The 24,041-nt window shown below is 43.9% G+C and overlaps 1 protein-coding gene across 1 annotated transcript; it reads left to right on the top strand.

Moving 5' to 3' along the window:
- The first annotated feature begins 20,194 nt into the window (after positions 1–20,194).
- Positions 20,195–23,707, top strand: RASSF10 (Ras association (RalGDS/AF-6) domain family (N-terminal) member 10). The gene has a single exon (XM_012725094.1). The coding sequence runs from the start codon at positions 20,465–20,467 to the stop codon at positions 21,977–21,979; it is 1,515 nt and encodes a 504-aa protein (XP_012580548.1). The 5' UTR covers positions 20,195–20,464; the 3' UTR covers positions 21,980–23,707.
- Positions 23,708–24,041: the final 334 nt, after the last annotated feature.

The following is a 24,041-nucleotide window of genomic DNA, read 5'->3' as shown; positions in this document are numbered from 1 at the left end:
CCACCCACACTGGCATCCTTGTGGTTTCTCGAAGGCAAGAAGCACGCTCCTGCCTCAGGCCCTTTATGCTGGCTTATAATTCTGTTCTTCTATGTATATCCCTCCTACCATGCGCCTCCGTTTTTCCAGGTCTTTATTGAAATATTAACGCCTCCACCTTCCATCCCTGCTAAGTTTTCTAAGAGTTTCCCTTTAGCACTTATTTTTCCTACAAGAGGTCTGGGAGGACTTTGAAGGTTACACAGCTTTCTTAGGTCACTTCCAGCTTATAGGACGTTGGGGGCCCAACTTTCTGACTTTTTCCTTTGATCGCTGCTAAAAAGAGATTTACACTTCCTAAGTAAACCAGCCAATACTTTTAGAACTCACCACTTTGTTTTATTTTGTTTTATTTTATTTTTTGTCAAATGCAGCCAGAGATAATACAAACAACATTCTGTTATCTAGACCAGGCAGTGGCAAAGAATAGCCAACAGGCAAGTTTTTGTAGCTCAAGTTTTCATAGGAACAAAGTCAAGCTCATCCATCTACATATTATCTACAGCTGTTTTCACTCTACAACAGTAGAGTTGGGTAGTTATAAAATAAACCATATGGAGCATAACACTGAAAATGCTCGCCACCTGTTTCTTTACAGAAAGGTTTGCTGACCCCTGCCTTAAAACACATCAATTCAGTTCCAGGTCTTCTTCCCAAGCTATGGCAAGTCCAGGTTAGCTCAACTTTTGCCATTGCATGTCTTAGTGTGCCACCTTCCAGCCTGATTGCTCAGCTAATGCCATGCAGCTTAGATTTCTCTATGGCAATATTCCACTCCTAGGCAGAATAATTGCCTCCAGTGCACACAATCAAAATCTCCCCAGTTCAGCCTGAGAGAAGCTTGTTTCTTGCCCTTGCAAAGCATGAGTCAGGTGGGTAAGCATTCTTCATCTTGTAGCTGCACTACCAGGGAATCACACAGAATCTCTTTTAACCAAGAGAGCGCTTGAGGGAAAAAACTTTTGTCAGCTGCCTTCCCTGTCATTGGCCAGATTTGTTAAATGCCCCAATCTAAATGTAAGGAGGGCCTAGATCTTTACAACCCAACTGAGTGTTTGATGAATTCTAATCAGTCTTTGTAAATTTGATCCTTCACCTGCAGCAAGATGGAAACTCATCTTCCTAAGAGCCTCTTGGAAGGGATTGCACAGCCTACTCCAGAGGACCCAGAGTCTTTCTTCACATCCAGCAAAAGTAAGGACTTTCTTTTATCTTGAGAGCTGCTGATACATAGAAGAAATATTTTGATGAAAGGGAAAGGGTGTGTGTGAAGGAAGGGGAAGGGGGAGGGGGAGAAAAGACCTGTGAGAATGAAAGGGATGCTTGAAGTCAAAAGAGGGGCAGACAAAATGACTAAAGGTCTTTAGAAGCCTGTGAACTGAGGTACTGTTCAGAGCCCAGGCACCATTTAAATCCAAGCTATCATTATGACTACAAAGCTATTTACTTATTTCAGTGTTATTATTTAATGTAGTGAATCAAGCATTTTATGACTTGAAGTGACTTCAAAAATAAGCTTTGGTTTCCCCAAGTCATTGAAGAAGGGTTCAGAGTTCACTCCTGCTTTATAGATCAAGGTAGTAAATGGCATTTTCTATGAAAAGGAAATGTTTAGAGAACTGTAGGGGAGGGCTGAGTCTTGGGCCTTAGAGGCAGGAATTTGGGCTCTGTGCCCACCCCTTTCTACTGACCCTGTTCATGACCCTGAAGAAGTCATATAACCTTCTTAGAACCTCAGTTTCTCCCTCTATCTCTTGCCTCCTTGGGCACATTAGATGATTAATGATGACATAGTCTTAGCAAAGTTTCTTTGAGGTCTTTGGATGAAAGACAACCTATAAACTTTGCTAAGGATTTACTGTCTTATTAAAGAAACAGCAGCATCTAGTATGCTACTAATAAACGTTGACAAAAGTAAACATTCTCCATTCATCCTGGCAAAGACTTGCTATTCATCTATCACAAGTATGATGAGAGAGGGTGTGTTCCAAGGTCATAAAACTTTCTATTAATATTGCCCAGAAACATATTGTGGTTCTATATCTCTATTGTCACCTGGAATTATAACTAATGGAACAAACAATCTAAACCTATAATTATGTAATAATTAATGATGATTGAAACAGGCATATAGCATAGCTTTGCTTCTTGATTCAGGTATGAAAAAAATTTAAAACTCGGATTTTTATACAAAAAGTTTAAATCAGAATTCTGGTTTAAAATAAACAAAAAGCTAAAAGAGAAAAACAGAGCACTGTGTGAGGATTGACTTTGCTGAGCATCCTGTTGACAAATTAGACAGGAAAACCTATGTTGGTTGCGTAGGAAAGTTATAGAGAGATTTCAGAATTACCAGTAATTCCTAATATGCAGGCTTGTCATTAACTCAGTCAGCCCACAGAATCTGCTTGAGCACACCAATGTCAAATCTGTAAGTGATTTCTCTGGTTATCTGGAAAGAGTGGAGTTATATGAGTCTAAGACACTGTGTAATGTTGGGACTCAGAAGTCTTCTCTGGAAAATGAAGGCACCAACTGAATAATAAAACTACCATTGACTGGGCACATGCTACTCATCAGGTCCTTTGTTAAGCACTGTGCACTCTTGTCTTATTTAATCAGGAATCAGTATTTATGTAACAGGGAAATTGTGAGTCAAAGAGGTTGCATAGCATTTTATGGACAGACACTTATAAGAAAGACTATAAGAAAGTCATATCTAGAAGAAAGAAGACAGGCGATTTGAGCTGAAATAAACTTTCAGCCTTTACAAGATACTGGATTGACCAGCAACTGCCTCTTCTTCCTGCTTCTCTTTGTAGCACTCCCAGAATGTCTATTGTCTCTGATGCCATTCCTCCTATTTGCTCTTAAATTCATCCCACCTAAGCTTTGGCCCCCAATGAACCACCGAAGTCTCTTCATGATCATTAAGAATCACCAAAAGCTAAAGCACAGGCTGTTCTCACTCATCTCATTGGACTTAGCAGCAGCATGTGATGGTTCTCACGCTCCTCCATAAGCTTTCTTATTTGGCTTCCAGGATACTCCTGTCTCTTTGTCTTTATCTCTTCTCTCCTTGGTTGCTCTTTATCAGTCTTATTTGCTAGCATCCTCTGCTGCCAAGATGTATTCCAGGGCTCAGACCTTGGACCTCTTGTTTTCTCTGTCTCCCTTGGTCCTAAGAAGGTGTTTCATATTATCTTTTTGCAGATGACCCCCAAATTAAATCTTTGGTTTAAAAGTTTCTCTTTGACTTCAAATCTGAGACACCAAATGCCATTTGAGACCTCTATTCGGATATCTAATGGAATTCCAAATCACCCTGTTCAAATGCACACCCTGATCTTTTTGCTGAAATCCACTGTTTGCAACCTCTCCATATTAGATAATTATAAATCTGCCCTTCCAGTTTTCTAAGCCATTTTTTATTATAATAGTTTATTTTTACACCATTTTGTGCCCTTTCCATCTCAGTTGTAATCCCCATGGACTTCCCACTACCAAATCACCTGTGTGCCATCACCATAGTCCCGTGCACTCCCCCCATTTCCCACTCCATCCCCCTTAAAATGTTTCTGATATATAGTTGTTCATCATTATTATTATTCTCCCTACCTCTCTCCCCACCCCCAGTTCTTTATACTCCTGCTATGAGTGAAACCAACCATTTTTTTTTCTTTCTGTTGACTCTTTTTTTTTTTTTAACCCTGCTTTTGCTTGTATAACCCGCATACAATTCGCCAGGAAATCCATTTGACTCTGTCTTTAAAATGTATCTAGAAATTGACTTTTTCTCAACACCCTACAGCTATTACCCTGATTCCAACTATCATTAACTCTTTCGTGGCTCTCTACTCCATGATAGGCTTTGCCCCAAATGTCAGGACTATAGATGAATGGGACATAGTCCCTGCCACTGAGAGCACATAACAAGTGAAGAAGACAAATACAGAACTAGGTAATTGCAAACACTAGTGTGCTGTGACAGAGACTTGAGGTTTAGAGAGGAGGGGATGCAATCCCTACAACCTCGTCCAGCTCAGATGTTAAGATTGCCCACTTAAGCATTGTATTTTTAAACTAACCTGGTGCCTAATGTGCCAATAAGACAAGCCTCAGGATCTAGGCATGGGTACTGGGCCCATTGGCTTATAATACCTCAATACCTGCCCTTTGACCTTCGTCTTTGCCTTCTGGTCACTGTGTCATATGCATGAACTCAGTATTTCCTAGCATTGAAAGTGGTCATTTGTAAGTGTTTCCCAGCACATGGCCTAAACTGATGACCTTTGTTCTGGCGACTTTGGCTAATTGCTCACTGGACAGCTCTGGGCCTAGGGACTCAGTTTCAGGAGCCTGAGTGGTACAGAGCCCCTAGAATACAGCAGTGGCTAAGTACTCTAAATGCTCTGATGACATCAAATCCCCATTGAACTGGTATTGAACTAAGAACAATAGCCTTGACCCCCTTAGTCGGAGAACTATCTATCCATCCTTCCATTTTCTTTTCACACTCCTCCTTAATCTCGGCTCATTAGTTTCTCTCCTTTCCACCACTGTCGCCCAACCAATCCACTTTGTACCTGCCTTCCACATATTCCTAAACTGTAGGTTTGGTTACATCCTCTCCATCTAGAAAGCTTTAAAGGCTTTTTTATTGCCTTGACCCAATAAAATCCCGACCTATTAGCAATCAAAGCCCCCCCAAACTTGTTCTCAAGCTTTCCCCACAGTTCCGTATAACCATGCACTGTCACTCACTCCTAGAGAACACAAGTTCAACTCCTATTCTCTTCTCTTCGCCAGAAACATGTTTCTCCTTCACTCCCCAATCAACATCTTCAAGTCCCAAGCCCAGTTTCTCCACCTCCCAACTCACTGTGGCCCCTCTGGAGTCTCAGCCCCTCTTTCCTATATCACCAGCAGCTGCTCAAGTCCTTACTTCCTTGTAACCTCTCCTGCAGTGTAGCTTTTATTAGATTATTTTTCTACTCATATTGCTATTGAGCCTTTTGATAGATATATCCTCTCTCTTTGGCTCTGCCATGAGTCCTCAGCATTGGCATAGTGGGGTAGCACAGACTGGAGTCAGAGAGGCATGGGTTTAATGCCAGTTTTCTTATTGTAGATCAGTGACTTTTTTTTTTAAGATTTATTTATGCATACCAGATCTGGGGTACAGTGAGAGGTTTCACCAGTGAAGTGTGCAAAACAGAACATGTAAATTGACTGAAATGCACTGTACTGGGGAGCAGCAGGCAGGACATGCCATGTGGGTCATCTCTCTGGCGGGGGATCAAACTTGTGTGGCAGTGGCTGTGGCAGGGAGGGCCCAGATAGGTGACTTTGAACAAGGCATTGAATCTGGAGCCCCAGCTACTTTATCTGTAAAAGGAGGTTCAAGAAGTATCTGAGACTTTGTCCTTGGGGCGGGGCTGTCAAGTTTGAATGTCATTATCCATTTAGGGACAGAGATAAGAACTTAAATTGAGACCACATGAAGTCTATACCTTTCAAGGGTATGTTCTAGAAACATTCTACCCACCCTATAGGCTCTATGCAGGAAAACATTTTCCCTTCTGAGAAATTGTAAACAAAATCCAATTTTAACTAAAGGTATTACCCACAAGGTTTGAGGTGAAAATTATGCTACATTAGTGGAGGAATTCCCAGTAACTCTATACCAAAAACAGCAGAATTAGGTCCCAAATTAAAATCTCTGCAATAGTTAGACCTGACCCTGTCTTCAAAGGGTGCCCAATCAGAGCAGGAAATAATTCATTAACAGTGTAAAGTAATATGGACAAGTCCCAATTTTAGAGTGACTTGTGGTCTATAAAGTCATTAGAATATGTTACTCAGTTGTCAGAATATTATTTCCATATAAAGCAATGTTTTATCCAGTCGATCACAAAAGCTCTTAGAATCCATAAGCCAAAACCTCTTAAGGACACAGAGATATAGTTTCCAGTACAAATTTGGATGCAACAAGCATTAGCTCAACACATTTGTAAATGAATAAATGAGGCAGCTACATTTGGCCCCAGTTCCAATCCCACAGAGCCTAGGGTCATTATCTTTCCAAGGCACCAGCCTAGCTGTCTGGAAAGCTATAAATAGGTAGATTTCCTCAACTTAGCTGCTCTGGTTTCTGGACCTCCCACACTACCTCTGTCCTAAACTCCAGGAACTCCCCAGGCCCCCTGGCTAAGATACCCACTGCCTCAGTGCTGGGAATTTTAGCTCTCTGTCCTTGGGACAGCACTCTGGCAGGAACCAAGGTAAGATTTATGAACAGCCGTTAATGCCACAGAGATGGCTACAGCTCTAAGAAATGCTTGTTTCCCCAAATCAGTCCCTAATTGATATGACAAGATGAAATGAATGCATACCAGCTAGGTATTCTGGAAACCTTGTCCATTTTCCTGAGTCCACCTTTGGGGTCATCTTTGTTCATTCATTCAATAACCACTTATTATAACAAATGCTTACATCTGTTCTACTCAAGACCCTGGAGACTGAAAAGAACCATATCCATTTCAGAAGAGGAGACAGATGATAAAACAAACAAATACATGGACATGATAAACTCAACCTATAATAAATGCTACTTTAAAAACCAGACAGACATGAAAGAAAGTCACTTTACTTTTCTCTCAGGGCCTATATCAGCCTGACCACCTCTGTTGCTCCCAAAGTTATTTTTTTAAGCTTCAGTTTCTTGTGAGCTATCTGACCTGGTCGCTGGGTGTCTATTAGGATTTTAGCATGATAAAGAGATACCATAATATTTGTAGAAATATCTTACTTTCAAGAATTGTTATTACTTGACTGTTTCCTTTATGGTTCCCTAATACACACTCCAAAATTTCTGTATGTGAGTTTTAAGGTTCCAATTATCAAAAGACTCTTTCTGCCTCAATGTTAATTTCAACATAGAAGGACAAGTTTTCCCACACACAACCTTCTGAAACAAAGGTAGCACTAGAGTGGAGATCAAGGCAATGATTAAGCAGTCACAAAATGTGAGCTTGCATTCATTTCTGCCAGTGACAGCCTGGACTTCTTCCTGGAAAATGTTGCCAAAGGAACTTGAGAAGGCAAAAAAAAAAATCCTTTAAATATCAAGAGGACGCTCTGAAGTTTGGGAAGAACAAGGTTCTGCTGCTGATGGATGAGCCAATCACGCTTCCTAAGTCGAAGATTAGGAGCACAATCTGCCCCCAGATCTCAAGCTGTCCAGTTGTAAAAAGAGCACAAAGGGGAGTCTCCTTCCTGCCCCCTCCAGATTGTTGCCCTGGACAAGCTACGTTTATTGGTGCTTTCCAGAAACTCCTGTTCTCTCAGGTGCCTGTCAGCCTCAGGACTCAGAAGCTTCAACTGAATCCACAGCTCTTGTTGCAGCCAGAGTCTTATCCCTTATCCTGATCTCCATGGTGCACAGAGCTCAACATTGTAGAAGGAACATTTTTTATATATATTTGCAAACTCATAAAGGGGAGCTTAAAGTTTCTCTTTGTATAGAAAAAGGAAAAATCCCTGTATTTAAAGGTTTCCTTATAGATTCCTTTGATGTGTTATCAAAGGTCTTGTCTGATATCTTGAGAATTAAAGAACCAACCTGTGCTAACTCAAGGTCACTTCTGAAGTGGGGTGTGTGTGTGTGTCGAGAGGGATGTTCCTCACCTTCCTGTTGAACCCACAGTCAGTCAACTCTACTTCCCAGATTATCCCCTCCTCTATACTCCCATGCCCCTATCCAGCTCCAGCACCAGGACTAGTATCCAGCCTGTGGTCTCAAATCATTTTTCTGGTGGAGGGAGGGAAAATGTGAGCTGAATATCAGGTTTCATATGACTTTGAAATAACTTCTGCTTTTCCTCAAAGGTAGAATCACACAAGGATCTGGGGTATTAGAAACCTTGGAACTTTGAGAAAAGACATTAAGTTTCAGAGCTTGGGTTGCCACTATGTTATTATATTACTTCTCTCTCTCTGTCTCTGCCTAACAAATTGCCTAAACATTTAGTGGTTTAAAATAACAAATATTTATCAGTGTTTATGTGCATCAGGAATTCAGGAGTGGTATAGCTTTGGGGGTCCTGGCTTGCAGTATCTGTGAGGCAGCAGGTAGACTGTCAATAGGGACTGCAAACTGGGAGGTTTGCCAGGGGCTGGAAGGCCCACTTCCAAGTTCACTCATGTGGCTAAGCTGGGCGAGAGGGTTTCCATTCCTTGCTGGCTGACGATGGGAAGCCTCAGTTCCTCTCCAGTTGGGTCTTTTCTCATAACAGGGCACTGATCTTCCCCAAAGTGAGTGACCCAAGAGAGAGGAGCACAGACCACCTTGTGTCTTATGACCAGACTTACAGCTGCTTTGCCACCATTTCTACCACAGTCTTTTAATCATGCAAACTGTTGGGGAAAGGAGCCACACAAGGTATGAATACCAGGAGACCATGATCATTGGGGTCCATTTTAGAAACTGGTTACCACAAGGAGAATTAAGAGCATAAACTCACATAATAGTTGTGTTTCCATAGGTAAGTTACTTAACTCCACTGAGCCCTGGTTTCCACACCTATAAAATATATACTTTTTAGTACTTCCTGTCCAGTATAATATTTAACAGAAAAACAGGTAGAACCACTGATGATTTAGATCGTTTAGAAATGAAAATTGGGTTCACACTACCAGACAAAGGACCGACACCAGCTGATGTCCTGGCTGAAGGGAAAGGGAGGAAATGGGATGAAAGCAGAGGAAGGAAGTCATAAATATCAACTTGGCAGTGATCAGCGACCAAAACAGGGATAGCTACATAGCTTCTTTCACAACCATGCATAGCTTCTTCCCTGCATGTATACATGTAACTTACATACCTTTCTTCTCGCTTCCTTCCCTTATACGTGAACTTTTGATGTGAGTCTTTGGTTATATTATAGATCACTCCGAGAAAGATACTGTTGGGATTGGTATCTTTCTTGGCAGGGAAAGGTAAGGCTATCTTTATAGTTTATCCAGTATGGATCCATATGTATACTTCCCAGAAGTCTCCAGAGTGTTCTCATGGACAGAAGTAACCTTGGCAATATGCCAGGTCTTGAGATTAGAGGCAGGTGAGAAATCCAGAATACACATGGTGCGAGTCTCTCTTGAGTTCCTTTAAAATTTCATAGTCCTGTCATAGACTCCTAATAGTATACGTATGTTGTAGAGTTGAGATTCTCAACTTAATGGTTCATTAGAACCAGGAGACAGATCTTTTTGATAAGAATGACTCCTGAGCCCAACTTCAGACCAATTTTCTTGGAATCTCTGGAAGAGGGTTTGGTGCATTGGTTCATTTGAAAAACTCTCAGGTGATTCTAAGGTAGTGTCATAGCTGAGAATCAGATTCCAGAATTTAGATATCAGAACAAGCCCTCTACATAGATCTGGTGTCTTTAATTTATCATTATTAAAGTCTGTCTTCAAACGCACTGTTATTCATTCTTGGAGATGTCCCTTTTTCTTATTTTCAGATAAACACACAGGCTGCCCCAATGAAGCAGTTTTACCTGCTCAGCCAAGCAGGTGACCCTTCGGCCTTCCCTTAAACAGATGCCATCTGTCTCCTGGTGAGCTCCATCATTCCCACACTGGTTTCTTTTAGCTCCTGAAACTCCCACCTCCTACTGAGTCCTAAATCTGCCTCTTGGCCTTCTATAATCAAAGATTCTTCCCCAGACAACCGAAAATCATAGCTATTCATCAGATAAAGAAATGAGATGAATAAGACTCAGATCTTCTGAATCTATAATTTATTCCAACTTGCACTGCTTTGATTATTCATTCATTAGTTATTTATAGAATGTCTTCTATGACCAGATTCAACCTCTTTCCTTTTGAATATTTTGAGTGACCCCATGTGAGGACTCCCATCTTTGTAACCACCAGACATATCATTATGCTCTTCCAGTGTTTTCCTCCACAGTGTTTTCCTCACAGGCATGATGACCAGGTCTTCAAAGCAGCTGCTAGAAGGGGGCTTCCCTGACTATGGCTCCTCGCTATCATGCTATCCTGGTGTCCCTATTTCTTCTGAGAGAGAAAACTGACCACCTCTCACCACCTGTTTATGGGCCACACACTCTTTGCTTTGACAGAAAGACCCTGTGAGTCAGCTTGTTGTAGTAGAAGGTGAATTGGCTCCTCCTAAGTGAGTCATTCCAGAGGGCAACCTTCACATATTTAAGTGTGTCAGCACTGGCCTGAAAAGAGTTGCCCATCTGCTCCTGGACTTCTCACCTTGCCCTGACCTGTGATTCACCTCTAGCAGATAATAATCATTAGTCAAACAACTCGACTTCCAGTTTTCTCTGCTCCAATTGCAAACACATCTCTATACAACACCATTTCCCCCAACATGTTTTAGTTGACAAGTTTCTCTGGTGCTCCTGCCTTTCTTCCAGGGAAACTTCTAGAACTAGCTGTGAAATATGTGCTGCATGGGATGTCACTTTCCCTTTAAGGAAAACACACACACACGCACAGACTATTGTCTACACACACACACACACACACACACACACACACACGCAAAGACTATTGTCTTTCCCTCTCCACCTAGGTTAGGCTTTGGTTTTCTCAATCACATAGCCAGGTGGTCATTATCTTTTGAGCCAGTTAAAACAGTCTTTGGGCCCTCCCTGGTGGCGCAGCTGGTTAAAGCACAGCACTGAGAATCCAAAGCCACTTCCGCATGAGTTCAATTCCCGCCTGCCCCGGAGGTGACTACATGGTGTGGCAGACCTCTCCTGACCCGCCCGCTGCTCCCCTCAGCAGTGTACTTCGTCAATCTGCCTGCTGTTCCCCACTCTGTCTCTGATGAAGCCTCTCACGGGCCCTGAGCCTCTGGCCTGTACCCCAGTTCTGTATACACAAATAAATAAAAATAAATCTTTAAAAAAAAAAAGTCTTTGGAATTACACTCACACACACACATACACATACAATGCACCCACCCCATTATTTTTGGGGTGCAAACTGCTAATCTACTTCCCATCAGGTAGTTGTTAGAATATCTGAAAAGCACCAAGAACCTTTCTTGGTATAATACATGTGAATTTCTCTCGCCTTTCTTCTTATGGTGTCTTTCCTTGAAGATTCAGTGAGTAACTGAATCTCAAGTAATTTTACAGTGAAGGGTAAGTGTAAGAGAGTCCCAGGGAAAGACCAGATCAACCTTTGGGGGGTAGAGATGATATAATACATTAAAATGGCAAAATTTTCAGAGATTACAGAAAGAGCCTTGGATTCTGGAAATCCAAGATATAAAGCAAGATCCACATATAAGAAGACTATGCAGAAGGCTGTGCTCTTGAAAGATAAGAAATGGTTAATATGGGTTGATTCATAAATGATAAACTTGCTTGACATGTAGAGAAGAAAAGACAAGCTGAGCCAAAGTGACAATATAACTAGATAGAAATTAAAATTCCTCAGTGGTATACACACATCTCACTTCTATTAGCTGATCCTGATGAATTATCAGGGCCCACAATACATAGAGTGGCCATAATACAAGAAAATTTGTCATCAGAAGTCAACTATGAGGAAAACCAGTTTCAGCACTACCAATGAGTGCTTACTAACAAGGAGAATTTAACATTTTAGTCATTGTTGCCAAACTCACCACAAACATGCTCTAAATGACTAAAATAGGGGTGAGGTAAAGGCCTGGTACTGGAAAGTATCCTTCACCACGAAGTCTTCGTGGGAATTGGTGTCTTCGTCTCTAAAATGAAAGGCCATTTGACATTTTTCACATGGATCCCAGTTTGTTATTAAAATGTTTTTGGTTCTATGTAACAGAAAAACTGCTCATATTGGCATAAATTATAAAAGAAATTTACTAGCTCATGTAGTTGAAAAGCTGCAGGGCTAACTCCACCAAACTAACCAGGAGCCAGGTTCTCCTCACCGTTTCTTGGCTCTGCTTGGTGTATGTGGCTTCATCTTAGGCAGACCTTCGCCAACTCTTGTGGTTGTAAAATGGCTTCCAGCTGTTCCCTCAATCAAGGATAGCATGAAGAGAATGTCCTTGTGCAATGTTATTTGCAGAAGTCCAGGGATTTACTTCAAGCACACCCTTTGAGGTCACACACCTAACCTCCCTGAACCAATCACTGCTGTGGGGAGTGAGATGTGATGACTGGCCAGACTAGGCTTATGAGGTGCTGGGGGCAGAATGTTGGGTTGTGGGGTTGGATTAGATCCAGCCTCTGCACTGGTTCTCAGTTCGGAATTGGTATGGTTGGGAAGTGAGAGGGAAAGAAGGAAAAATGCAGAGTTCAATAACACATTTTCATGATCAGTGCATTTCAGCCTATTGTAAGATGAAAAAACCCAGTATGTAAAATACATGCAATGTATAAAATATATAGCTTCACTAGAATGTGAATGGGGGATTAGGGCCTTATCTTGTTACCTCTAAGAGACCTGCTTAATGAAATACACCAGGAACAGAAAGGTAATACATGATGATCTCACTTGTCTGTGAAATACAGAGAGACAAAGCAAAGGCACAAAACTAAACCTAAACAACCCCTAGAAATCTGACTGCTGGACTGAGGCTAGTAGATAGGAGTAATGGGGGGTAAAAGGGTGAGGGGCTCCAGAGGATGATGATTGAGGATTGTTAATGCTCTGGTGGTGGGTGTGACCTATACCCTAAAAAAAGAGGCCTGCTTAGAAAACTAGTGCTCCAGTAAACAGGGGTGAAGATAATGTCTGGGCTCGTTCGGCTCTGTTCTTTGTTATGGCTTAATAAGCAAATACCTACCTAGACAACGTGTGTTCGTATCTACTGTCTCTAGGTACTTTGGCAGACCTTGTGCTATTTACTCTGTGCACGGCTTTGTGAACTAGGTAGAACATTAATTTTAAGAATTATAGTTACAGATTTCTCACATACAGCCTTATCAGTATCGAGCTATCATTTTTCAAGCATACCAAACTTGCAGCTGTTTACTTAAGTTTCTGATAAAGACCAGAGCAATAAAGCCATAGATGAGCACACATAACTAACAAATGCCAACTTATACATGGAGCTGGGGAGAGAGGGTTTGAAAGCAGAAAGAAGACAAAAGACTTTCTTCAAATGTACAATGATTAGCACATTTCCTGAAAGACCCAAGAAGGCACAAAATACTGCATTTACTTTGAAAGTCATGTGGAAGCCTTTTGCAGATCTTTGGAAACATTGAAGTTGTCCTTAGTAATAGCTTTGGCCAAATCTAAAATATTTAAGAAATTATTATTTTAAATTGTGACAAACTATACAGAACGCAAGTCACCGCCTTAACTATTTTTAAGTGTACCGTTCCGTTCAGCAGCAGTCAGTACATTCACATTGTTGTGCAACTATCAGCCCCAACTATATTCTGAACATTTTCCATTTTGCAAAACCAAAACTCTGTGCCCACAAAACAGTTCTCCATGCCTCCTGCTCCTCCCTGATAATCACCATGCTCCTCTGGGTGCCTCCTATAAGAGGAAACAAGTAACATTTGTCTTTTTTAAATGACTGATGAATGTTCCTTGGCATAGTGTCCGCAAAATGCATCCACATTGTAGCATGTGTCAGAATTCCTTCCCATTTTATGTCTGAATTTGATGTCTACCCCATGTTTCAATTATCCATCCACCCGCTGATGGATGCTTTCGGTTATCCTGGGGGATACTGCTTTGAGCATAGGTGTGCAAATATCTTTTGAGACTGTACTTTCAGTTCTTTGGGGCCTATACCCAGAAGTGAAATTGCAGGATCATGAGGATAAAATGCTTTTTATGGCGCAGCTTTGTTTTCTAAAACGTATATTCTAAAGGAACAAATATTCACAGACCAAAAATTCAGTGATTTCATTTTATAGCTAACAATAGATTTAAAAGACAAAGAAGCCAGACAAAACTTTCAGTAGATCAGGTAGCTTCTTTCCTATTCATGGAGACTTAAGCTATTAAGGGTTCGATTGTGGGCTAGCTTTGCATTTGTATAGGTCTCCCAATCACAAAATCAAGTGTAAGGGATCCATAGTTTAACCCAGGTTTAACTCAGAGCACCAGTCCAAGAAAACAACGCTGTGTCTCAGGAGAGAAACAAAGGGGAGCTTCTTCAGCAGGCAGGGAGACACCGCTGGGCTCCCAGATGTAACCTATTTTTGCTTATCTATCCCACAGCCTTCCTTTTCAGTCTGGACAAGACCCAAATACAGTGGAAAACTTGTCTCTATTTCTTCCTCAGCTGGGAAAAGGACATCTTGTGAAGCTGGGTTCATTGTCTGTCTCAAAGATTCCCTTTGATTGAATTTAACTTGTCCATCATCTTTCTTAAAGGGAGTTGTCGAGTTCTTTGCATTTATACCAGTCACTAAAACAATCATGCTTCCAAACCAAGAAATGTGGTATTGAAACTTCTTCCAATTCAATTGACTTCACCGAAGAAAGAGAGAGCATTTTGCTCACATAAAGTAGCAGTAAGTCAAGCACAGGCTCATGTTGTGTCCTGGGTGATGCACAGCTGACACATGATAATTTAGTGTTGGGCCAGCAGGAAAGAAAGAGTTTGTATCTCTCTACAATGAAGAAAGGCCACACTTTTGACTTTGGGTCAGGGCTATTCTACCCTGAAAAAGCTGGGGAATGTTTCAGATGTGGCAACGAAGACACTGTCTCGTTCACACACTCATTAATAGTATCATCTTTCATTAATTGGGTGACAACAGATAATGAAAATTAATCAAACAAAACCCCTTTTGACATAGTCTTCAATGGTGATGTCATTGAAGAGATGATGGTTTTCTTGTTCCAGAGGCTTCTTTCTGACTGTAAATGCTAAATATCTTTCAGATGATTAATGTCATTGCTACATTACACTGTCTTCCCCACACATTTCGATGTTATCGCTGTATAGTCTAGGCTTCTACTGAAGATACAAGAATCCAGGGAAAATGAATGAGCAGCTGCTCCTACTCTGGTCTCTCCCCTTTTCATCTTCCCAGGGGCTTCTCGTTTTCACCATCCTCTTGGGTTTCTGTTACTTATGTATCTTTATCATCTCTGGGGACAAGATGGTTGAAAGACTTTCTTGTCTCTGGTTCTTTCCTTCTAATACAGTTTGGGTCAACTTTCAATGTGTTTCAGAATCTCCAGAAACTGCTTTAAGTGTATATTGTGAGCCTGTCTCCAGAGACTGATTCACTAGGTCTAGAGTGGGACCCAGGTAATTGCATTTTAATAAACACCACAGGGAATTCTAGGCAGGTGACAACCCCTTGACCTTGCTCTAAGAAACCACCAGCTTGAGGATAACCACCCAACATCTCCACCCTAGGTAGGAGCTCGGTCTGGATTCCTTTGGAACATGTGTGACAGTTCCCAGACTCCCCCCCATGCTTTTGAAAGGAACTAGCTGTTTCCGTAAACACAATTTGCTGGATTATTTTCTGTGGTTAATTATTAAAAGGAAACGATTCAGGCAGTAAGGTCCAGTCACACTTGTGCACAGCTCAATGTAATTAAGGGTGGAAGTTCCTGTTTTGGGTGTTCTATCACTGCTGGGAACCGTGACTGACAGATTGGACAGGTAGAGATTCAGACAAAATACCAGCTTCCCCAGAGCATTGAGAGCTGAGACACTGGCCAATCCCTTTCTCTGGGACTCAGTTTCTCATGGGTGATAGAGCAATGTCTTAGTTCTTATAGGTGTTAGGAAGACAAATGATTGAAAAACCCCAGAGTCAAATGACATGCCACCCTTGGAATCCAATGAGTGCATTTAGCAAATGCGCCACTCTGTGAGAAGTGTGTCTTCCTAAAAGCTTTCCTGGAAAGAAAGAAAATACGGATGGTGAAACGTATACTTTACATAGGGTTCCTGGTACTCAGTGAGACCCCTCAGCCCATATAGCACACCTCTACATCCTTCGGGCAAAGAGTATGGGTTCTGTAAGTTCCTTCAGAGTAGAGGGAACAGATGCTGTTTATTGTAGAGCTGTGCCCACAGAAAGGAGACACACGAGGTGAAGAAGAGCTGTGCCCACAGAAAGGAGACATGAGAGGTAAAGAAAAGTTCTAAGGGAGAGAAGAAATTAGTGACCCCAACTCAAGTCCTTCTGCTTTTTAAATCATGTACTATAATCTTATAATTAGGCAGTAGGTGATGAAATTCTTCTATAAAATAGCTGTACGTGAAGTTAAATTCCACTTGGGCCTTGCCTCTCTGCAAGTGTCTCATTCTTCCGGGAGGTATTCATAGCTTTGGTGACTAGCCTCTGACACTTTGCTCTGTGTGTACATGCAGATATACCTCTATACCTGTAGATGTTTGTGTTTTGTGCATGTATTTAAAAACTATAAATGAGACTCCATCACACAAATTATTGTGAAACTTACCTTTTGCACTGAACAATGCATCTTAAAGACTTGTTATTGGCTATACATATACATTTACTTTGCTACCTTTAACTGCTGCAAAGACTTCCAAATTATAGTTATTCCCCAGGCTATTCTATTATTCCCTTACTGAACTATGATTGACCATTATTTTGCTAAAACAAAAATAGTCCAGTGCACACCCTGGACCTGCTTCCTCGGATACACGTGTGTTTCTCTGGGGTAGATACCATGATGGTGAATGCATGGCACAATGTTTCCATTTTTAGTAGATAATATCGTACTTCTTCTAAAATAGATACACTGATTTATACCAGGGATATATGAGAGGAAATTTCCCCTCTTGTTATCAATTTAAAACACATGTTGCCAATCTGTTTGTAAAAAAGAGATATCTCATTTCACTGAGATTTATTTTTCCCTGATTTTTGGTGCAGTTGGGCATTATTTCATTTTCTTGACCATTTATGTTTCCTCTTTTGTGGTACACTTATAATTGACCCATTATCTATTTTCTGTAGTGCTGAAAATAAAATTTAAACTAAATTTTGGGAGTTTCCCCTAAATTCTGAATCCTTATCTGTGATATCCATGCTGTAAATATTTTCCCTCAGGTTATTACTGACATTTTAACATTATTTATAGAATCCCCATGTATTATGTTCTCAACCAGAAGTTTCAAATTTTAAGGTAGTCATGTTCATTGGCCTTTGATGTATTTATGTCCTGAGTATGAATGCCCAGGTCAAAAGCGTTATTTTTGTATATCCTTTTCCTATTATGAAGCCCATGTATTTTGCTGATTCAGAGCACACTGCCTGGAGCTCTGTACCCCATTAGGGATAATGGCTGACAGATGAGTGAGGGCACTGATGGCCTACCTGAAAAACAATCATTTATATTTTTGATCAAATCTGAAATATTTGCAGGGTGGTAATCAGGAATGAGCTTCTTCTAAGGCTGCTAAGGGAAGTAGCTGGGGTTGTTGCAAGAAGTTTCTCTGCTTTCATAAAACAAAAGAAACATTCAAACTACAAATCCTGGAAAAGCATGGAGTGGCTTGCTCTGGAGATAAACCCAGGCAGACATTTGTTTGTTTAGGATCTTTAGGATAACTTCATACTGGGAGAGACTTGAGCAATCTGCCCTGCCACCTTGCCACCTGTTAAATGAAAATATAGCCACAGATATTTTTAAATTTCTGAAAGCCACATTTAAAAGAACACAATGTAGTCTCTTTATTAACAGAGACAGAAAATGACAAGAAACCAAATCTTAGAGGAGGAGTCCCAGATCAGGAGATCTTTGAGTAGGTTTTTAAGGATGAGTAGGAGTTTTCCAGTTATTTAAGAGGCATCTTAGTTAGCAGGAGTAAAATATAAAAAATATAAGGGCCCTCCCTTGTGGTACAGCGGGTTAAAGCACAGCACTAAGAAGCTAAAGCCACTTCAGCATGAGTTCGAACCCCGCCCCAGAGGTGATTCACATGGCGCCACAGACCTCTCCTGACCCACCCGCTGCTCCCCTCAGCAATGTACTTCGTTGATCTGCCTGTTCTGCAATAGCCTTCTATCTTGTGCAATAGACTTCTACCTTTGTGCAATCTAGTAGAAATGGCAGCTGATAACAAAGTTCTAGCAATCATGTGTGAGAGGGGAAGGAGAAAAGAATATCTGAGTATGTCAGGAAGGAGTTGGGATACGGCAGATTATAGGAGGGGGTCATGTGAAATGGTTTTAACAGAGGCTGCCAGGAGCTGAAAGTGACAGTTAACAGCAAAGGGAACAGGTGTCTCAGTCCTACAACTAGGAGTTGGATTCTGCCAACAACCTGAGTGGATTTTTTCCCCCAGAGCCTCCAGTTGAGAATTCAACTCAGCTAACATCTTGTCTTTGGCCTTGGGAGACCCTGAGCCAAGTCCCTGAGCCAAGACCCTGAGCCAAGACCCTAGCCACGCCACGTTAGATACCTCACCTCCAGAGCTGTGTACTAATAAATGGGCATTCTTGTAATACATTAATTTTGTGGCAATTTTTACATAGCAGTATCCCTCCCCCACCCCAACCCCAGTTTCCTACCCTCCAATAAAACTTCCATTGTGGATATAGCAGGTCCAAGCACTTAACCCTCACGACAGTCCTACTAGCCAGGTAGTTCTACTATCACCATTCACAGATAAAAACACAGGCTTAGAGAGATAGGATGTGTTTCCTAGGGGCATAGAGCTAGTAAGCCACACATTGCCTTTTGGATAGGTCCAAACACTGAGGCAAGGAATTAAATGCTCCTCCTGCAGCTCCTGCTCACCTGTCTAACCTCATTCTTAGACTTTCCTCTCACTAAACTGCCTTATCACCATTGTAATTGCTGTTCTCTCCTGACTCCTTGACTTTACATATGTAGTTCCTTCTACCTGGAATGAGGCCTGCCCTCTCCCTCCATTTTTATTGTCCTATGACTGACTCAAAAGTTGATTCCAATCTTGTCTAAAATGCCACCTCTCCCAGGAAGCCTTCCTTGACTTCCCTAGCTCTGCACTCCACTAGACTGTTAGCTCCTAGAAAGCCAAGACAGCAATTTGTTCATAAGATTGCCCTAGCAAAGTAACTGAAGCATAGTAGATACTCAATAAATATTTACAGAGTGGATGAATAAAAGCGCTTTATTCGAGTGGTAGTGGGGAACCAAAGTCTTGATGTAAGGGAGTGACCTGGTCAACCCCTACCCACAGGGACACGCTGAAGACAAGTCTTGTGCACAGAGCTCATCCTCATGGGCATCAGAGAATGAAAAAAAAATCCATTTGTTTTTTGGGCTTGGCATTTTTGAGCTGTGAAACGTGGTTCTTATCGCTTGACTACATCTGTATACTGGCAAATCCCAGAAACTGCCATGATAATGACTAGGTTTCCCTTTACGAAGGAGAGACATGGAAAAAGATCTTGAGACTTGGATCTGGGGTGAACTCCCACTAGAATGAGGAGTCCTCCTGCCAAGAAGGATGGGGGAAGTTGAAGTGATATGGGGAGTTATAACCATGATCCCAAAGGAATAGGGTGGTGGTGGGGAGACGGTCATCCTGTGAAAATACTCAAGTAACCTGGACTATTCTATAGCCACTTGCTCTAAGAACACACCGCCCCATCCTGCTCTCCTTAAATATGCAAATATTACTTCAGGAAAAGATAACTGGAAGGCTTTCTGCTAAAGCCTTACAATGCCCAGCTGGTAGTCCAGCAATGTGGTAAAGGTTAGAGACCACTGGGTGTCTCGGTCTCCTTGACTGCACCAAGCAGTACATTCTCAACGAGCAAGAGAATGTACGCTGCCTTGCAGGGCCAGGAACCCAGTCTGGAGGCGCTGAGGAAAGGGAGAAAGTCCTGTCAGAAAACTCCAGTCAGCCCTGAATGCAAGGAGAGGAGTCAGATTTCCCATAAGACACGAGTTGATCTCTTCGCCTAAACGTGGCCTCCAGGCACTGAGCGGAGGGGTTCCCGCGCGCTCTGAACTGCGCGCAAGCCCGCCGAGAGCAGGCGGAAGGGGCCGAGACGCCGGGTACCCGCTGCGCGAATAGGAGCCGACTGGGCGCTCTGGGCACTGCTGGGCTGCGAGAGGCGTTTCTGAGCGCCGCGCCTCTCACGCTCCGGCCGCGCCGCCGCCGGGAGCAGGGGTGGGAGGGGGAGGAGCCACGTGGGGAGGAGCAAAACCCCGCGACCCGGGGATCCTAGCTCAGAGCCCGCGAGGTGCAGCACCAGTCCGGGCGCGCTGCACTCAAGCGCTCGCCGTCCCGGCCCCGCACGGCCCAATCGTCTCCCGCCGGCTCCAGCGCCTCTGCCAGCGCTGGCCTTTGGAGCGCGGCGGGGGAGCGAGCCACTGTCGCCGAGACAAGGCTCCCGGTTCCTTCCCCTCCCCAGAGTTGCCGGTCTGCCACGCTGCCCCTGCCGTCCCAGCGAAACTCGCCCGTCACCCGAGCCCTGGTCGCGCTATGGATCCTTCCGAAAAGAAGATATCCGTGTGGATCTGCCAGGAAGAGAAGCTGGTGTCGGGCCTCTCCCGCCGCACCACTTGCTCCGACGTGGTGAGGGTGTTGTTGGAGGACGGCTGCCGGCGACGAAGGAAGCAGCGGCGGGGCCGGCGGCGGGGGGCGGCAGGCGACTTGCCAGGTGCAGGGGACCTGCTGGAACCCCTGGACGAAGACGACGAGGACGACGACGAGGCGCTGACTCAGGGCATGCTGTGCGGGCCCCCGCAGTGCTATTGCATCGTGGAGAAGTGGCGTGGCTTTGAGCGCATCCTGCCCAACAAGACGCGCATCTTGCGCCTCTGGGCTGCCTGGGGCGACGAGCAAGAGAATGTCCGCTTCGTGCTCGTGCGCAGCGAGGCGTCACTGCCCAACGCCGGCCCGCGCAGCGCTGAGGCGCGAGTTGTGCTCAGTCGAGAGCGCCCTTGCTTGACCCGGGGGGTCCAGGCCAGGCCCAATGTGACCATGACCCAGGAGAAGCAGCGGCGGGTGGTGCGCAAGGCTTTCCGCAAGCTCGCTAAGCTCAACCGGCGGCGCCAGCAGCCGCCGTCGTCACCCTGTTCTTCCACTTCGTCGTCCACCACCTCGTCCTGCTCGTCGTCGCCGCGGGCCACTGAGAGCGCATCTATGGAGCGTATGGAGACGCTGGTGCACTTGGTGCTGTCTCAGGATCATACCATCCGTCAGCAGGTGCAGCGGCTGCGGGAACTGGACCGCGAGATCGATCGCTATGAGGCCAAGGTGCACTTGGACCGCATGCGGCGACATGGAGTCAACTACGTGCAGGACACTTACTTGGTGGGCGCGGGCCTTGAGGCCGATGAGCCGAGTCCGGGAGAGGAGCCAGAGGCGACGGCGGCGGCGGCGGCGGCGGCTGCGCCTTTGGACGGCGAGGCTCAGGCGGCCAAGCTGGAGGAACTGGCCCGGCGCTGCGACGACCTGCTGCGGTTGCAGGAGCAGCGGGCCCAACAAGAGGAGTTGCTGGAGCGCCTTTCAGCCGAGATTCAGGAAGAACTGAACCAGAGGTGGATGCAGCGGCGCCAGGAGGAACTCGCGGCGAGGGAGGAGCCGGCGGAGGCAGAAGGCCACCTGGAGGGCGAGCTGCTGCTGGAGCAGGAGCAGGTCAGGACGCAACTGAGCACCAGCCTCTACATCGGGCTCCGGCTTAACACGGATTTGGAGGCCGTGAAGTCGGACTTGGATTACAGCCAGCAGCAGTGGGACAGCAAGGAGCGGGAGCTGCAGGGCCTGCTCCAGACTTTGCACACGCTGGAACTCACTGTAGCGCCCGACCGGGCTCTGGGCTCTGGCGGGCCTCCTCCGGAACCCGGACTTGAGGCTTGCGCCGACGTGTGGGTGGATCAGGCCCGTGGATTGGCCAAAAGCTGTCCAGGGAACGACGAGGACTCGGACACCGGGCTGAGTTCTATGCACAGCCAGGACTCGGACTCAGTGCCCGTGTGCGAATCACTGGTGTAGGAGGAGCAGGGAGGGAGAGGGAACCCAACGCTTTTCCCTTCCTTGTGGTAAACAAGGGCCTGGGCGTCTCAGGTACTGGAAACCGGGCTGAGGGTCAGCCCGGGACTGCTTGGGACAGCAGCTCTCTGTCTGGGTCTTGGGAGAGTTCAGGACACCTGCCCCTCAGCGGTGCTCCTCTGGCTCGGGATGAGCGGGTTGAGCGTGCCTGAGAGTGCGGGATTTAGAAGGCTGGTCTCCAATCCGAGCCTTTTTAGGGGAAGAAAGGAGGGAGGAGGTGAGACTACCCCTCTCCTCCCCATCCCCGCTCCTCACCCAGTGGAAAACAAATGCTCCAGGGAAGTTGACGTGGTCCGAGCCCATTTTCAAAGACAGAAATGAAAGTATTATGGAGATTTCACCACTTTTTTTGTTTGGGAAGGACTGATGGCAGCTAGAACTTTAGTTTGTAGCATAAATTGCTTTTAAAAGAAACACTTGGATGAAAAGGAAATTCCTTGAATGTTAATTGTGACTGTGAACATGTTAAAACTAGCCAAAGAGGACGCACTCATGTTAGTTTCAGCCTTACTTACACCATTGATAAAACCCATAGGCACCAAAAATCAGGCTGTTTACATTTCTGCAGATTCGGGAATTACCCATCTGTTAAACTGACTTTTATTTTTTTTCAACAGCCGAATTGGTATGGCTAACCTTGCATATCCTACCAAATACTGTGTATGCTAAAATGGGACCCCCCCTCCCCCAAATAATCATTTATTATTACAAAAGCCAAACATAATACTTTTGAGATAGAGAATCCTGGCAGACATAATCACTGGTTAACATTTAATCTGAGCTCTTTGGGATTTGACCCTGCAAAGGTATGTGTGCTGTCCTTTCATTCATATTGCCATTTCATCCACTTTCATCAGAAGTAAGTAAAGGGGAAGTTTCAGAACTCAAGTACAACTAAATTTGCTGTTTAATGAGCCCTCTGTTTGAAACTAAGACTTGAAAACAAGATCTTTGCTCGTCTTGAGCTTTTGAACTGAACTATATGATTAAAACTAACCATGACCTCAACAGACTTTACCCACACCTAAGTCTAACTCCATTTTTTTTGTTTAGAGAATAATTACTTGTCCAAGCCTCCACTGAGAGAGTGTAAATATCATAGTTCATTAGATAAGGCCCCCAAAGAAAAACTACAACCAAATTATCTAATAGTATACCCTGAGTGAACAATTTGATTAAGAACAGCACGTAGCCATTGATAAAACGTATGAAAGTGAGCTAAGGACTTGACTTGAATCACTCTAGTCTGGCTTTCACCTTTGCATATGCCAGGAAATACTAGCGTGTTCACAGCTCTCTCTCTCCCTGCAAGTGACAGCCCTGGTGGGGACTCATTGTAATTGTTCCAGCTATTTCAATTAAAACTTATCAGTTGTAGCTAGTTGCTACCTTTGTGGAAGGAGTCTGCTGGCGGTGTTCCCTCTGGAGTTCAATACTTCTGAGAATTTAATCTGTCCTGAGGTGTTAACAACGGGGTGTGTGAGTGGTGTAGCAGCCTGGTATCAGCCTAACTAGAGGGGCTGGCTCCAGCTTTAACACTACATGTGAAGATAAGAGGTCATACTTTATAGAGCTGTTTCTTCCCTTGGAGAGATTCGGTCCTCCTCTTGCCATTGGGGTCCTGCCCATTTAACCCCCTCAAGCCCTGTAGGTTGTCTCCTCAGACCTAGTAACACTCCCCCCCTCCCACCCTCAGCTGTTACAACATGTGTGGCTGTTTCAGATTTTTAAATACAATGGGAATTTAAAAGCTGTTTTCTTAATTGATGTTTTCAAAAGACATTACTAAGCTAATTATGGTTCCTTTAGCTTTGTCCGATAAAGAAAACATCTATCTATCTGGTCTTGGGCATGATTAAAATGAGAAAGGGACCAAAGGAAACCCACCAGTCCCCACAGTCATTTTATCCCATAAATACAAAGCCTAATGATAGCTTTCCTTTTGAGGCAGAGCTAAAATCCTCATTAGAGTGTGACAAACGCTGCTTGTTTGAATGGTTTATGC

The sequence above is a fragment of the Condylura cristata genome, unplaced genomic scaffold (assembly GCF_000260355.1).
Source record: "Condylura cristata isolate star-nosed mole 26May11 unplaced genomic scaffold, ConCri1.0 scaffold00015, whole genome shotgun sequence".
Lineage (NCBI taxonomy): Eukaryota > Metazoa > Chordata > Mammalia > Eulipotyphla > Talpidae > Condylura > Condylura cristata.
The sequence above is the reverse complement of the archived record's forward strand: the minus strand, read 5'-3'. Positions and strand labels throughout refer to the sequence as shown.